Source organism: Mytilus edulis, chromosome 2, assembly GCF_963676685.1.
Source record: "Mytilus edulis chromosome 2, xbMytEdul2.2, whole genome shotgun sequence".
In the NCBI taxonomy this organism is placed as follows: Eukaryota; Metazoa; Mollusca; class Bivalvia; order Mytilida; family Mytilidae; genus Mytilus; species Mytilus edulis.
Window position 1 is genome coordinate 18,872,269 of NC_092345.1, and position 16,942 is coordinate 18,889,210.

Sequence of the window (16,942 nt, forward strand, 5' to 3'; positions counted from 1 at the left end):
TGTACTGATAAGACCATTCTAGTCAAAATACAAGTTTCTTTTTCTAAGTTTCATTTGTATGTTTTATACCCCATGTAAATGAGTAGTCAAGGGGTATATATAAATCAATGACTTTTGTCAAGTCATGCCCATCAAACTTTTGAAAACCTTTAAATTCATTGGATATATATATATGATTTTATATCAAATTGTGTACTATTTGTAAGATCTTGTAAGGGTGCATGGTGGGTATCTTAGCAGCCTAACTCTGATTTTTATTTTATTTTACTTTTCATTTATTAGATTATTAAGTTTTACAACCAAATTCAGATCTTAGGATACTTAGAGACCAGTATTCATAGTACATTGTACTAATCTTAATATTGCATCTAATTATAGCGGTATTCCAAAAGAAATAGATGCTCTGATATACTTTTAATGGTTCACCGACCAAGCTTTATAACCTAGTTCAGATCTCAAGCATATAAAGTGACCTACAATGATATTATGGTGATTGATCTAGAACATGCTTAAAAAAGTGATAACATCTGAGATGATTTCAGAAGAAATAAAAAGACACAAGCCAAGTTTAATTGTTAGAGCTATTTTCCTTATGCTTGTAGTTCAAAGGTTTGGTTGGCTTGCTTGCTTTGATTGTATAATTGTTTGTCAATCAAATTTTATTTATTTATTTGAAAAATTTATATTTTAGGTGATAATTGTGAAATCAACATAGATGAGTGTGTAAACAATACTTGTCAGTTTGGTTCAACTTGTGTGGATCAAATAAATGCCTACACATGTTCGTGTGCTCCTGGTTACCGTGGAGACAGATGCCAGACAGAAATTGATGAGTGTGTAGAGTTTCAACCATGCCAGAATGGTGCCACATGCAAAGATCAAGTTGCTGATTATAACTGTTTATGTCCAGAGTTTTATATGAGGAAACAGTATGGCGGGAAAAATTGTACCGTACAGCTGACCAGTTGTGTGGATAATAATTGTACAAACGGTGCTACATGTAAACCATATTTAGTGAATGAAGCTACAAATAAACAGGCATACACATGTGCATGTTTGAATGGTTTTACTGGAGATCTGTGTGAAATCTCAACAACTATGTCCTTTAAAAATAATTCTTTTTTTCAAAATACACTGACAAATTTGGTCAACAACACTATATCCATCCGATTCAGGACAACATTGTCTAAAGGATTAATTTTTGCATGGGATGGAAATTATGTGACATCTCTCCTTTTTTGTACAGTTGAATTGTTTAATGGAATGTTGTATGTGACATACCCAACAGGGGAGACAAACCAAGCTGTAACTAAAAATTACCATTTTCCTTATATGGTCAATAATTCTCTCTGGCATGAAGTCAAAATAACACAAACTGCTGATGAGTTGTATTTTGAATTGAAAAGCAGCAAATGTTCGTCAATTTCAAGTTGCAGGAAAAATGTGAGCTATACAATCGGGGCTCCAAAAAATAATATATCATTTGGAAAATCTGCAAATGCTTTTAAAACTAGTAAGACAGTGTCTAAATCAAACTGGATTGGCTGCATGCAGGATATACATATAAATGATCAAGTTTTGACCAAGAGTTCATTGCCTGATGCTGTAAATGTTGTAGATGGTTGTGCAAGGACAATTCAATGTACCCCAGATTCTTGTAACAAAAGAGGGACATGTATAGACTTGTGGTATAAACACCAATGTGTTTGTAAACGACCATACCATGGGGCAGACTGTGAGAAAAGTAAGATTTTTTTAAAGTTATTAATAATTTAGTTAATGACAGAGTTTTCAACCAAAAAAAGGACTAGCACATACTTTCATAATTGTATAGTTTTCTTAAAAGAAGTTAAATAAAGATATTCTTATATGAGTATGAGTCATATATGACGTTTAAAAATGTTTAATCTAATTAAATAGAAAATAGACAGATTAAAAGATATGGTTGATTAATATCAATAATTGAGGCTATTAATTATGCTGAAGAAGAGACTGAAAAGTCCAAAATCGTTTCATTTAGTTGCTTTAAAGCTATAAATATACAGTGTATAAATACTAAGTAGCACAATATTTCAGAACACAATTTGCTGCTGCATTAAATGTAAATGAATTAATATTTTGTTTCTTTAGGTTTTACTGCTGCTACTTTTGCCAAAGGTGACAGAACAAGTTGGACTAGTTTCGACATAAACAGTTTAAAAGCCTCACTCCAGAGCACTTTAGATATATCATTCTTTTTCCGTACCAGGGAAACACAAGGTCTCATGATGTTTTTAGGAAATCAGGGATCTACATATATTACATTAGAGCTGTACAAAGGATACATCTTAAGTCGGATAGTTCTGTGCAGTTTTCGTCAAGCTTTCTATATTAATGAGACAACATTTAATAATGGCGCTCAACATTTCACAAGAGTTCAATTGAAGGACAATATGTTTACTCTAAATATCGACACATTTTCCGTCAATGATTCAGTATCATCAACCCAGTGTCCATTTAATGCAGATTACCTTTACGTCGGTGGGGAAATTCCAGAAAACTTTGGAACTGGAAGAAGAAAACGTAATGCTGATTTCACAATTAGTATGGACGATATATCTAGTTTACCATCTGTTGGTAGATACAAAGGAACAATACAAGATATTGAATTGAACAATCACAAATTACTGTTTTATCCAGAAATTGGAGTGCCAAGCATTAATGCATCCAATGTCTCCAGTCTTGAAGAAGGGGAGATTACTGAAGATATATGTAGTAGTTTTCCTTGTGATAACAATGGAACTTGTACCAATGTATTCTTCAATGATTTTCAGTACGTTTTCTCAATTTCTGTAGAAGATATTTTATAAATTAATGCATTTAAGATGATTCAGAAACATCTTTTTCTCTTTTTAAAATTTTGTATTTACAGTTTTTTTTGTTTAAAAAATAATTAATTTTTTTTTTTTTTTTTTAATTATGTGGTACTGTTTAGTTTATTCTAACCATACAAACAAGAGGCACAATGAATTTTGTTCAGTATCTGATAAATGGATTTCTGTTTTTGATATAGTAAACTTGACTAGTTACAAAGAAGTGATGCAGTTGTTTTTAAATACAAAATAGAACTGGAGTAAAATAAATAAGAAATTTTTAAACATCATAAAAAGATTTTCATATATGAAAAATAGAAATCTTTATTTCTTTTTTTTCAGTTGTGCTTGTCCCCATGGATTTATTGGTAAAAACTGTAGTGAATTGGATTTCTGTAAAGATTATTCCTGTCCTGCTGGATCAGAATGTAACACTTTACCGGATGGCTATGAATGTGAGTTTTACTACATATATTTTTATTGACTGTATGATATCAGAATTATCTCCCATTGAATGTAACTAAGACAGTATTACTTTTTTCTGTCAGTAATTGTCCTGAAAACACAATTAGTTTGTAATGCATTTATTTTAGACAATAAATTCAAATTGAAAAAAAATTGCACCTGCTCTGTCTCAAAAGATTTTTACAGCTATGTGTACTACTTTTGAGAGAAACAATATCAAAATTAAGAAATGATATCAAAATTATAATGAAGTTTACTTACTTTAACTCAAAATATGGACAAGTCTGTGTAAAGTGGGTCTAAAATTCAGTTTGACAGCTTTAGACATACATTACTGCTTTAACATATAGATTCATCACCCAATTTTTAACATGTTATCTCATACTGAATATTTCATGCATAAGATATCAAGAAATAAATTTTTAAAGATGTATGAAAAGAATTTGCAAGTTATACGTACACTGTTTACACTAGGAACTGTATGTGTAGACAATGAAAAAACAAAGGACCAATTTTTAATTTTATGTAAATGCAATATTTTACATTTTTTGTTAAATTTATGTTTTATGTTTTTTTTAGGTATAAGCACTGCCACATTAACAGGAACTCCAACTGCTCCTTCTTTCATTACCTATGATAAACATATAAAGTCAGATTACAAGATTCACGAAATATCTTTGAAATTACGAACTATTGTCCGAAATGGCCATATATTGCTGATAAAAAATGAAAATGATCTGTATATTAAAATTGAGCTTATTGGAGCTAATGTTGTGGCAACATGCAAGTTAGATAATTTAGCAGAACAGAAAATCATGGTGGATTTATTGATCAGTGATAAATCTTGGTATACGGTTTCCCTAACTGAGAAGGACAAAGACCTGACGCTAAAGGTCAAGGGAGATAATCAGGAGGCTACTAATACGACAGTGATGTCGCCTAATGCTATTTCAATTCAAACATTGGTAAATTATGGAACATCGTCACCAGATATAGTGCTTGGATTTACATCTTTAATTTCACCCTTGGCACACCATTATTACAGTGGATGTCTCAAAGAAGTCAGAATTGGGGGAATACTATTACCATTTTATCAACAACACCTGTTTACCAATTTCACAACAGAGCAGTATTTTTCTGTAAAGGCAAAACTAAATCTTCTAGATGGTTGTGTTGGTGGGACTGGTTGTACAGACAATCAATGTAAACATGGAACTTCTTGTATGGCAGGTTACTATGGTTACCAGTGTAATTGTACAGGAAGTGGTTATGATGGTGATTGGTGTCAGACAAATGTAAACGATTGTGAAGTAGGAAGATGCTATGACAACTACAAGCAAGGGAAATGTGTTGACAAGGTCAATGGTTTCTATTGTCAATGTAGACCTGGTTATACAGGAACAAGGTATGTTGTATAGAGATGTCATAGTTCTGCAATAGCAAGAAATCTTTAATTGAAAATAAATACAAATATTTCAATCCATTTCAAACTTTTTAAGATTTTTCATCACATTTATTTTGTGTCAGAAACCTATATTATGTCAAAATTGGATCACAATGCAAATTTAGACAGACAGTATCAAGCTTGAATACTGTTTCCAAGCTTGCATCAACTGTTCAAATTCTATGTCTGCAGTTATTATCCGACTGCGCTCTGTGAAGCATTTTATTAATTCTAGTTTAAACTTTTATGAAAATGTTCCTTGTTTTTTTTTAAATACTGTATATAATTAGAGTTATCTCCCATTGACTGTATCTATTTTATCATGTAAAATGATTCAATACCCATTAGAATCTTTGTTATATTGTTTAATTTTTGAGCAATAACCACCAGTGCTCAATATTTGATACACATACATAGATTTTATTCTTTTCTATGTTAACATGTTTTTTTTAAATTTAAGTGTTTCTAAAAAAAATCTTTCAAAACTCAACAAGGTCTATTGTTTTCTAAAATCTGAAGATGATGATTTATTTTTATTTTACGAAAATTCCCTCCCATCTTTATAGGTTTACTGATTATATAAAATTTGTGTTGACTCTTGGCAAACAAACCTGAAGATTATTGCAGGAAGTGTAAACAAATTTTCAATATTATTTGTTTGCTTGATTTATTATGTGTAAACAGAATCTTTGAATTATTTATATAATTGTTTAACTACTTAACCAGATTAGGCAAGACCTGACATTTTATGATTAATTTGGGCACGTTTTTATATGATAAAAGTTTACTCTATTTTAGCCTGTAGCATTGTTAAGTTACAATGAGGAAGTAAAAAACAAAAAAATATTTATGCAACTGCAAAATAATTAATTTGCAAAAAGAAACATAACAAATTGTCACTATTTCAAACTGTGAGAAAACTCTTCTAGTTTTGAGCTATCAAAATTTACGGGTGAATTCAATTACACGCTTTGTTTAAACTCATGCTGTACATTTAAAACCCCTCTGTTAATTTAAGGAGGTCTTTTCATATTATCTTGAATGAGTTTGGCCTATGTATTTGTAGTTTCCTGAATGAAAGATAAGCTGTTTTATGATAATATGTGAAATTGTTTATGCATCTCTGTGTTGTGATGTCCATTAATGGAACAGTCTGAGTAATAATGTGTCTTGAAACAGTGTTAAAACAACCTGTCATGTTGTATATGATGTCAATTGTTGTCCTGAACATGCATGAAATATATACCATTGGACTTATCAATAATTTTTGGTACAGGAACTTTGAAGTTGTTGTCACATGAACTTGAAACATTGTACACATCTTCATTAAGGCATGAAGTATTATACATTACATGCTAATTTATTGTTTTCATGTAAATTTCAAGGTCTATTGAATTAAGAAATATAGAGTGATTATGACCAATTGACACAGTTTTTTGTTTTCAATCATGAGTCTTTCCCCTTATTGTATATAACACCCCCCCCCCCCCAAATCAGTTTTAAATCCTATTTTCAGTATGATAGGTTAATCTTATGAAAGTATAGGGATGTTTGTTCTGATAGTATAAGGTATAAAGATAACATAAGCTATTTATAAAGGAGAGAGATAAATCAAAATTGATATAAGTAGATGATTGTTGGGTCTATAAGTCTTCTTTAAGAGGATAACAAACAAAAATGTCAACCATTGAAATTGTTTTCTTCATTGATTCTGTGAACAAGATGATACTGTAATTATTTTTTTTTAAAGAAAATGTCCTTTTATAAATACAACAAAGGGTATTATATAAATTATTGATTGATTGTTGGTTACTTAATTTCCAGTGGCAAATATTTCATGCATATGCAGGATGAAAACAAATTAGCAATAAATACCATCGGTAGGTCCTGTAATCTGGACAGCCACTACAAAATGAGGGTATAATTATGATAGAGATGGAGATTTAGTAATTTGCAACAGGCCACCTACAGACCTTTATAAAAAATTAAGTAATAGGTATCTGTAGAAATTTTAAAATGAAACTTCAATTTGGCATATGTCAAAAGTGCAAAAAGAACAAAATGATTGTCTAAGAAAAAAGAAAAGGTACTGGTACAACAGTATTAAGAAGTATATCAAGCAAAGCGAACAATATTCCAAATGTTCCAGTGAAAACATAATAAATGTATATTTGAGTACTTTTGAATGACATATATGTAGGAAAATAAAAGTATAATAGGACATTTTATTACGCTGAAGGACATAAATAGTTTCTCTTCTCTTTATGACATATTTTTCTTTTCAACTACTGTGACACATAAACGTATTAGGAAAGTTTTGGCAATGATCTTTGCATTCATACATTCAAGGTTTTCATAAACTCAAGGATTTTTTTCTGTTTGGATAGACTGGAATTCTTTAACTGACCTTTCAACTCATATTACCTGTTAAGATAGTGTAAACTTTTTATTTATTAGTTCAGTGATTGAAAAAGGAGTTTTTATATTTTTTGTGTGAACATAAAAGGAGATGAGATTGAGAAAAATAAATAGAATTAAGTATATGTCAACTTGAAGTCAGTAGATTTTTATATCAGTTAATCAATATTATGATCAAATGATATAACACCTGGTGAAAGATGGATTGTCCTTTTATATGATGTAGGTGTTATTGCCGTCTAGCAAATGCAGGGACAAAAATCATTAGATAAATAGTAGGCTGCTGAATACGCGACTATTATGAAGGGACTAGGAGTTGCATTTCAGGAGTGAACTATTACTTGGCATTACTATGCATTAGCTTTACATTAATTTTTGAACTGTGATTTTTTAGGAATCAAATTAAATAGAAAATAGTTGTTTCTATGGTGATAGTATTTGTTTCCTAGAAAATAATGTTACAATTCCTATTTATAAACTTTTGGAATTACAATTTATATATTTTTGGAATTACAATTCGTATTTATAAACTATGATGGATAATGTACTGGTGATTTAGAAATAAACTGACACTGCTACTTAACTTTACGAATGTCAAATTTTGTTTAGTGTTATCTTGGCCATGGAAGGTCAAAATGTTTGAGACCTTTTGAAATATCATTAGGACTTTACATATCATGGTGATAGGGTATTACAATGAACCGTTAAATAGATTTACGAGGAAATAAATTGGCTTAAGGATTTGTGATTGATGGAATTACCTATGTTGCATTTTCCATCTTTGTTAAATATCAGTCTGGTTTAATTTGTTCAGAACATAGAAATATTGAAATCTGAATATTCATTCAGAGCAATTAGAAGAGTTTCTTTTTGCAACACATTCGTAAAAGATTGAGAATTAATCTGGCTACATAATGCCTTAAGGATTGTGATATTAACCACCTTGGAACAGTTTATAGATGAAATGCTAGAATGCCTTTAAGAGTTAGCATTTGATTTCATACTTATTAGCTATGTAAATATAGTCTACCAAAATGAATAAAGTCATTTGGAATATACATTTCGGAAACATCCAAAGATGATGACAACTGTTCAAGTTATATTAGGATTATCTGTTCTGTATCTTTCATTATTGTTACTTTTCATTCCTAGTTGTGAGACTGAAGAAGCTGGATGTGATCCATCATGCCAGAATAATGCTTCCTGTCAACAGAATAAATGTCATTGTGGAACATCATTTGTTGGCCAATCTTGTGAAGTTAATGTAAGTTAATGTTTCAATTATAAGTGTAATACCACCATTGATGTGTCCCATATTAATCTTTGTTGAATTTGCACTTTTCAAAAACTTGTACAGAATTTATCTTTGTTTTAAAAAAAGAAAAACTTTGCATTAGTACAGATTTATCCTGTCCAATCTATTGACAAAATTTTACATTAATTACATTTCATTACATAAAAATATAGCTATCACTGGAATTTCACCAATAAAATTTCACCCATTACTTTCCTGTGAAACAAGCTTTTTTAACCATGTAACCTCAAGTTTCCAAAATATTTAATATAAACACCAAACAAAAAATAAAAGTGCTTTGAAATACTCAAGATATATGTTCTCTGCAAAGAAATTTTCAAATTCAATTTCAACCCTTTTTTGTATGGTGTGATGTACTATGATTTGGTGGTATTACACCATAAGTTGTAGTAGAATAAGAACTATTAAATAGCAACAAGAATGTGATTCTGTGTAACAGATAAATTAAACAAACTATTGTAAATTTTATTCATATGTTGTAGTTTATATGTATTAAAATAAACTTTTTATGGTATAAGCAAAATCAGAAAACCTTTTTGAAACAGTCAATGTATAATTTTAAAAAGATAAAGATATAGTATTTGTAAATCCTCTCTGTAGGTGGAATGAGCTTTTACCATCCTATTCATTAATCCTGCTAAGTTGTCTGAATAAGAAATTGATATGAAATTCAGACACTATTTTAGGAACCTATTAGTAAACCCAGGCCAAGTTTGAAATGATTTAATTTCAAAGCCATTTTAACAACGACTAGTTTTTAGAAATGATCATATTTGCCCATTGGTTCTTTGATATCTAACGATTGCTAACCATGTTTTCATATTTTGGGCCCTGTTATCAAATTGTTCCACATTGAGGTCTAAAGGTTCCAAAATAAAACTTTTTTGTTTGATTTCATCAAAAATTGAATTCTCAAGGTTCTCTGCTTTGGTGAATCTAACATGTATTTAAATTTTGTGATATATAGGACCATGATAGATAAATGCCCAATTTCAAATTTTAAAGTTTTTAGACCATATTATTTCTGTGTTAGGATCCTATGCTGTGTCAAACATTTGATCACAATTTAAATTCAGAGCTGTACAAATCTTGAAAGTAGTGTTCCTACTTTCCCCAACTGTTCAGGTTGGTTGTATAAAGCTGTGCCCATTATTGTGACCAAGTTTGACTTCGAGTTAATATATATCCTTAGCATTATTTTAGATTTTATGTTAAGCTACAGCTTGTTCAACTTATGTCACAAATTTTCTGTTAAATAACTTCAGTATGCTTTTAACATATCATTAACACCAAGTTAGGAACTTATTAAGAGGGACAGAATTAGGACCTTTATCAGGATTAGGCCTTTATTTTTATGGTAATTTGTGATCAGGCCTTTGTGTTCACAGTCATTCATGATTTTTACCTGGAATGAAAGATTAATTGTTTTTGGGATCCAAGACACAATACTTTTTTTTTTGGGGGGGGGGGGGGGGAATCAGGATTACACTTCCTCCTAAGGCCCCTCTCTTTACCTAGTTCTTGCTGTAAGTCAAATTTTGTGTTCAGATGCATACATACTAAGTACAGACACATTCTTTTTTATTTTGATTAGATACAAAACCACAAAGCATAAATGCAAACTAATATCTCCGAAATTTTCCTTGGCTTAAATAGCATCAATTAATACAAAAAAGAATGGCAATGAATAAAACTTAATTAATTTATTAAGTCTTTGTTTTAAAGTTAGTTAGTACATTGTAATAATCATTTATCTTGTATATACACAGGCAGCATCAAATTGTACAGATACACCATGCAAAAGTGGTGGACAGTGTCTGGATTTAACAGGGGTAAGTTTACCAATATTTTTTAAGGTGGTACCAAACACCTTCACTGAAATAATTTGGCTCATCAATTTTCATTAAATTGTGACAAAATTCTGACTTTGACCCTGTTACAAAAAAGCAGTTTGACAAGCACTGAATTTGATCATTATGAAGCTTAATATTAGAAAATGATGAAAACATTCAACTGATTTTTATGCCCCACCTACGATAGGGGCATTATGTCCGTTCGACCGTCCGTTCGTCCCGCTTCAGGTTAAAGTTTTTGGTCAAGGTAGTTTTTGATGAAGTTGAAGTCCAATCAACTTGAAACTTAGTACACATGTTCCCCATGATATGATCGTTTTAATTTTAATGCCAAATTAAAATTTTGACCCGAACTTCACAGTCCATTGAACATAGAAAATGATAGTGCGAAGTTCAGGTTAAAGTTTTGGGTTGGAGATGGAAGATTTTCTCGTGGGTTTGAACCCACCCCCATTGAAAAATTGTCATTTTCCGTCTATTTTCCGATTTTAAAACGGCCTTGAGAGATGAACATTGACCAGACTGTGTTCCTTTGTCATTCAAGTCTTACCCTATAGTTACTGCAGTCCATTCATGCCAACTTGGAGTATATGGGACTTAAGTGTCTTGATGGCGAATTTTTATTGTCAAGTCAGGTCTGCCTAAATGTCTGTTTTTACAGATTTTTGACAAAACTGTGACCTAGATTTTACAGACTAGTTTCATATTATATTTTTATTAACTGACAGTCCTTCAAGCAATAGTTGAAATGATAAAATTGTTTACAACAACTATTTTTAAAAGTAAATTGATAAAAAAAAGTAGTTGTCTCCCTTGTTCTCCAACTTCATAATCCAAGTATTTACCTGCAAAATTGTAATTGATCTAAATTTATAAGAACAAAAGAGCTCATTAAAACCATAAAAAAAATCGCTCCAAAAACAAGGCTAACAAAGACATTATAACAGTTTATTCTTCTACTTTTCAGTCTACACCAAGTTTTAACTGTACTTGTCCCAGTGGATACAGTGGATATTTATGTGAAAAACCAATAGACTACTGTCAAGATCTGCCTTGTGAAAATGGTGGAAACTGTACATCAATGAACAATGATTACCAGTGTGTTTGTCCACCAGGTAAACAAATATATCTGTCTTCATTCATACCTCCTCTCAGGGGGGGTTCCAACTGTACATCAATGAACAATGATTACCAGTGTGTTTGTCCATCAGGTAAACAAATCGTTCTGTCTTCATACATACATACTCTCAGGGGTGGGGGTTCCAATTGTACATCAATAAACAATAATTACCAGTGTGTTTGTCCATCAGGTAAATAAATCTTTATGTCTTCATTCATACCTAATCTCAGGGGGGGTTCCAAATCTTTCTGTCTTCATTCATACCTCCTCTCAGGGGTGGGGGGTTCCAATTGTACATCAATGAACAATGATTACCAGTGTGTTTATCCATCCGGTAAAGAAATAAATCTTTCTGTCTTCATGTATACCTCCTCAGGGGTTGGGTATTCAACTATATGTCCCCATTCAAAAGCATTGATCATCAATAAAATAACAGTGTTCTTAGCCCAAAAACACCCTTGGTTTGGCCACTGTCCTCTTATGCAGATCATGTATTGAAATGTTTTTATTGTGAGCTTCAGCCATTTATTACCATTTGTCTGTCATTTTTGTTTCATTTGGTCTCTTGTGAAGAGTTATCTCATTGGCAATCATACCACATCTTCTTAGTTTTATAGTAGGGATATTTTTTTAATTTTTGTTTAATTGCTTAATTAGCAAAATAGATCCCTCATACATTAATCCCAGTAAATGGAGATCTTAGCCATGAGCATGTCAATTGTGAAATGAATATACATTAGTTGTTAAAAAATATAATTTTCAGGGGTATTTGATTAAGAAAACAGTAAGTTACGTCAACAACAACAGCTGGTTCAGTGTGTTCTCTCATCATACTTAAGTGTTGTATCTATTGTTGTTTATAGTCATTAAGGTACAATTTCTTTAAATGAAGAGCTATAGTTTTCTTTTGCCCAACTTTAATTTTGAGACTTATCTTTTATAGGATATTCCGGTAAGAACTGTTCAGTAGATACTGATAACTGCAGTGCTGGCACCTGTCAGAATGGAGGGACATGTATAGATATGGTGGCCGACTATATATGTAATTGTACTGATAGTAAGTAACAAACTTTTTATATACATTTCAAGATATGTATTTTTGAAATATATGTATAATAGAAATATTTCGATTGGTTTTGTCACAGGGTAAATAAAGACTTCAGATGGTATACTAGTTCTATACTGTAGCATATCAACAGTATTGACGTCAACCACATTGCAATTATTATTATTTTTATTTATTTACTTAAGGATGTACCTAAATCTAGAATTTAAAATCATTTAAATGATACTATATAAGTCAGAAGAGCATTCATTAGTTGAGTTACAAATAAGCTAAAAACATTGATAAGTTATTTTCAAGTTTTTTTTAAATGAAGGAAAAGGCTGACATTTGGATTGGTATCATTGGGTCTTAAATCCAAAGACAAAATATATAGAATTTTCTAAAATTTGGTAGATGACCTTTTCTGAGCTATTGAAGTCTTATATGAAAAGCAAAATTGGTGTTATACCTGTACACACTAATATACCCTGTATCGTATAAAAAAAACTAAATCCTAACATCTGACAAAAGTTCTTTAACCTGAACTAAGTACATCCTGAATGCTTTCAAAACATTGCAAAATTGATAGAGATAAAATTAGAGTGAAGCATCAGCATTGAAAAATTTAAATACTTTTTAAAAATCCTCATTTAACACATTGTTTCAATATTTTACTGAATTTTGCAGGTTGGCAAGGGAAACGTTGTCAGGTTGATGTTGATGAATGTGAAACACAACCTTGCCAAAAAGGAGGAAAATGTCAAAATTCACCAGGATCATTTAAATGTGACTGCTATGAAACAGGATACAAAGGTAATTTATTTCAGTGACCCTATCTGAGTATGGTTAGAGGACAGGTAGCAAGGGGGATGGGGATATAATTTGATGTCTGTGATGATAGTGGTACAGGATACAGAGGTGATAGTTTCTATAACATATGAGCCTTGTCGGATAAATATCAGCCTTATTCAAATTAATATCAATACATCCGTTTTCCTATTTCAGGGTGAAACATCTCTATTCAATGTCTGTTACTCTGAAATTGAGTTGTTATAAAACAGACCAAAATACATCTTTTATTTTGTATTTGAATTTTCCAAAATAATTGCTGGATAACTAGTTTATATTTAACTAAGGGGCCTCGATGGCAGTGTAATCAGTAGCTAGTCAACACTGAGGTTTTGAGTTCTAACCCCTCTCTTGCAGGTACACTCAACTCCAATCTTAATCAACTGCGATTGTCAGTTTTCCTATCAAATGTGTGTGGTTTTCTTTGACGCTCTGGCTTCCTCCAACAATAAAAACAGGCCGCCACAAAATATCCCAAAATCAGTGTTTAAAAGTGGCGTTAAAAGACAGAAAATCTAATAAAATCAAAATATTTTCTAATTTTAGACAAGTATTGTAATGCGGACCTGAACGAATGTGAGTTCTCACCTTGTCAAAATGGCGGACAATGTACAAACTCTGATGGAGATTACAATTGTTCTTGTACCCTGGGGTATGAGGGTAAAAACTGCAGTAACCCTAACTGTGACCTTGTTTCTTGTGAAAATTCTGGAACCTGTGGGATTGCTAACAACCAATGGAAATGTTCATGTCAGCAGTATTATTTTGGTAAGTTGATATCTATATATACATAATGTTTTCTTTTTAATGTAAACAATGAAATGTTCATGTAGAATTTCATTTAGATGACTTATTTCATATTTGTTGAATTGATCGTGTAAAAGATGTTAAAATCTTCTGACATCCAATAACAGATTTTTTGTTTGCAGATGGTTGGTTTGCACTTCCTACCTCTCCAATGCAGGCCCTTCCGTAAAATTACCTAAAAAAAATTAAACCTTTTGGCAAAGTTTACCAGTAGTTATGATTTATCTCCCTTTATAGTGGAGTAGTTTTGACTTATCTCCCTTAATAAAAGAATACTTTTACTTCACCGGATGGTAACTTTCATTAATATGTGTGCTTTGTCTTTGAATTTTTTATAAGTGAACATTATGCTTTGTTTTTAATTTGATGAGCGGTAAATTTGAAGAAATTTTTGAATTTAACTGTTTTTAATGCTATCTTTTGAAAGAACAAAAAGATTAATGAGAACTATTTAAATTTAGGATAAACAAAGATGAAAAGATAAGTTGTGGTTGAACTAGTTTCAAAAATAAAGAAGTTTAGTCGTCTCATTGGCAATCAAATACCATCAACCACATAAAAAATAATTTTTATATAAAAAAAAAATCATTTCTTAATATTGAAATTTTTCACTCAAATATGGAAACAAAACAAAAACTTAATGAACCACAAAATTGATATGACTTGCTTTAAATTAATAAAAAAAAAGAAATAAATTGACATATCATGCTTTGATTTTATATTATACTTAAACATATGTAGCATTTGACAGCTGTCTGAAATACTTGATATCAATAATGAACAATTACTTTCTTATTGATTTACTGGTAAACCTTGGAATTTTTATCCAGAATAGTACAACGCACTAAAGGAAATATCTATCAAATATATCATTATTCTTTGTTGACAAAATGATCATAACGATATTATGGAAATTGGAAATCTTGTAAACTTAGTAAGTGATATAATTTACAGATATTTATGATAATGTTTCACCGTTATATTTTATACTTTGAAGTATCTTTATTTCTTCACTCACAATTCTTACCAAGCAGGTCATACAGTTTTTCCTTAAAATTAAATGTATGGTAGTAAAATTTAAGTAAGTATTCTTTCTGTTTGTGTATCGGTCATTAAAATTATATTTGAAGGTCTTAAAGCTAGATGCTAAACTTTGAGGTAACAATAAATTGCTCTTGGGTGAATCCTTCATTCTAATTTATATGAGAGCCTTGATTATATATAATATAAGTGATTGATGCAGCACAGGATTTCCTTTGTAGTACATAAAGCATCAATCTTTTATAGCAAGTTTTTTTTGTGGAGTCATATAAATAACAATCATTGCTTTAAACTATAAAAAGGACAGACTTTAAATAGCTTTCTGTAATTCTCAGTCAAATCTTTTTTATTGTGGATAATCCTTTCACTTGGTTGACCGAGTACAGTACACGTTTTTACCTGTGTCTACCTGTGCTTTGATGTAGATTTATCTCGTTAACTACTCAGGTGTAAAAGGTATTACATAGACATACAGTTTTGATGAGTAACATATCGTTATCATAAAAGGCCATATATGGAACATATGATTAACGTGTTTGTGTCTTATGTCAAGTAAGAAAACTTTAACCTTCTTCACACATTTAAATCAAAGTTATTTTTAGCACCTGTAATGTCATATTTATGATCAAAGTGAATTCATAAAAAGTGAATAATTCAATATGCACTTTTCAAGTTGATAAGGAAATTTTTGTCCATGAATTTGTTCCATTTAAATTTGATGCCAGTTAACCTTTATATTTAATATACGAGGGGCACTTCAAAGATGTATTAACTCTTTTACAAATTTTGTCAACCAAGGGTTTGTTTAGAAAGACAAATTCTCGAATCAATCATGAGTTAAAGAAAAACGGAGAAATCAGAAAACACAGCTAAGACACTGCATTGATACTATAACATTGAATGTATAAAGCATGGTAACTCCAGAAATAAACTCCCTCAGCTGTATTTTGCAAAATATTTTATCAATTTTTTGTCCTCTATTATGCCTTTGCACTTCATACTCTATTTGGGTTAAATTTATGATTGAAGTGTTACTGATGATGAGCCTTTTGAAGATAAAATGTCCTTCTGTCAATCAAAAATGATAAGACTGGTATCTTTGTTCAGTTTTTTTCACAATTTAAAAATAATATATCTCAATGTTTGGAAGGAACCAGATTTCATATATAACATTGTTCAAGTTAAATGTGTCAATGTTTATAGCAGTTGTGGTAACAGAATCTGTAACCATTTAAATTCTTATTGTTACTTTGGTACAGATTTAATAACTTCTCTTAAACAGCAAAAGTAGCTGAAAGAATACTTTCCTGATTTTTGTTTTGTGTCCAATAGCACTGCCTTTGGATCAAAGATGGCCATCATAGCAAGAGTTCACCAATGTTTTCCTCATCTCTAATACATGGACTAACTAGAACAGTGAAAAATAGTATATGAAATCTCCTTTCCAAATAAATGTGACCTTATATAAAAATAAGTCTTTTGTAATGAGAAGATTATAAAATTTGTTTAAATACTGTGTGAATCAATTTTAAAAAATTGAAAATAACATTAACTTAATCAGGACTTTTACGATGAATTAAAAAATTTGATGACGTAGTAAGTAAGAGTTTTTTTTCTAATAATGTTGATTCATTTATTTTCGTCTGTAAACATTTTCATGGATATTTAAGTTTGTGGTTTTACAAACATCTTCTTGGGATTAGAAGGCTTTAGAATTTTTTTTCTTAGTTGAA

The 16,942-nt window shown here is 30.6% G+C and overlaps 1 protein-coding gene across 3 annotated transcripts in view; it reads left to right on the plus strand.

Annotated features, from left to right (window-relative positions):
• The window catches only part of LOC139511635 (protein crumbs-like), an 86,012-nt gene that overhangs the window by 56,742 nt on the left and 12,328 nt on the right, over positions 1-16,942 (plus strand). For all 3 annotated transcript variants that reach the window (XM_071298562.1, XM_071298563.1, XM_071298564.1), the window contains 10 exons: positions 692-1,744; positions 2,131-2,812; positions 3,195-3,307; positions 3,897-4,722; positions 8,332-8,443; positions 10,264-10,326; positions 11,315-11,462; positions 12,411-12,524; positions 13,200-13,325; positions 13,908-14,129. In XM_071298562.1, coding sequence (XP_071154663.1) covers positions 692-1,744; positions 2,131-2,812; positions 3,195-3,307; positions 3,897-4,722; positions 8,332-8,443; positions 10,264-10,326; positions 11,315-11,462; positions 12,411-12,524; positions 13,200-13,325; positions 13,908-14,129 — 3,459 coding nt within the window. The remainder of the gene's footprint in view (positions 1-691; positions 1,745-2,130; positions 2,813-3,194; positions 3,308-3,896; positions 4,723-8,331; positions 8,444-10,263; positions 10,327-11,314; positions 11,463-12,410; positions 12,525-13,199; positions 13,326-13,907; positions 14,130-16,942) is intronic.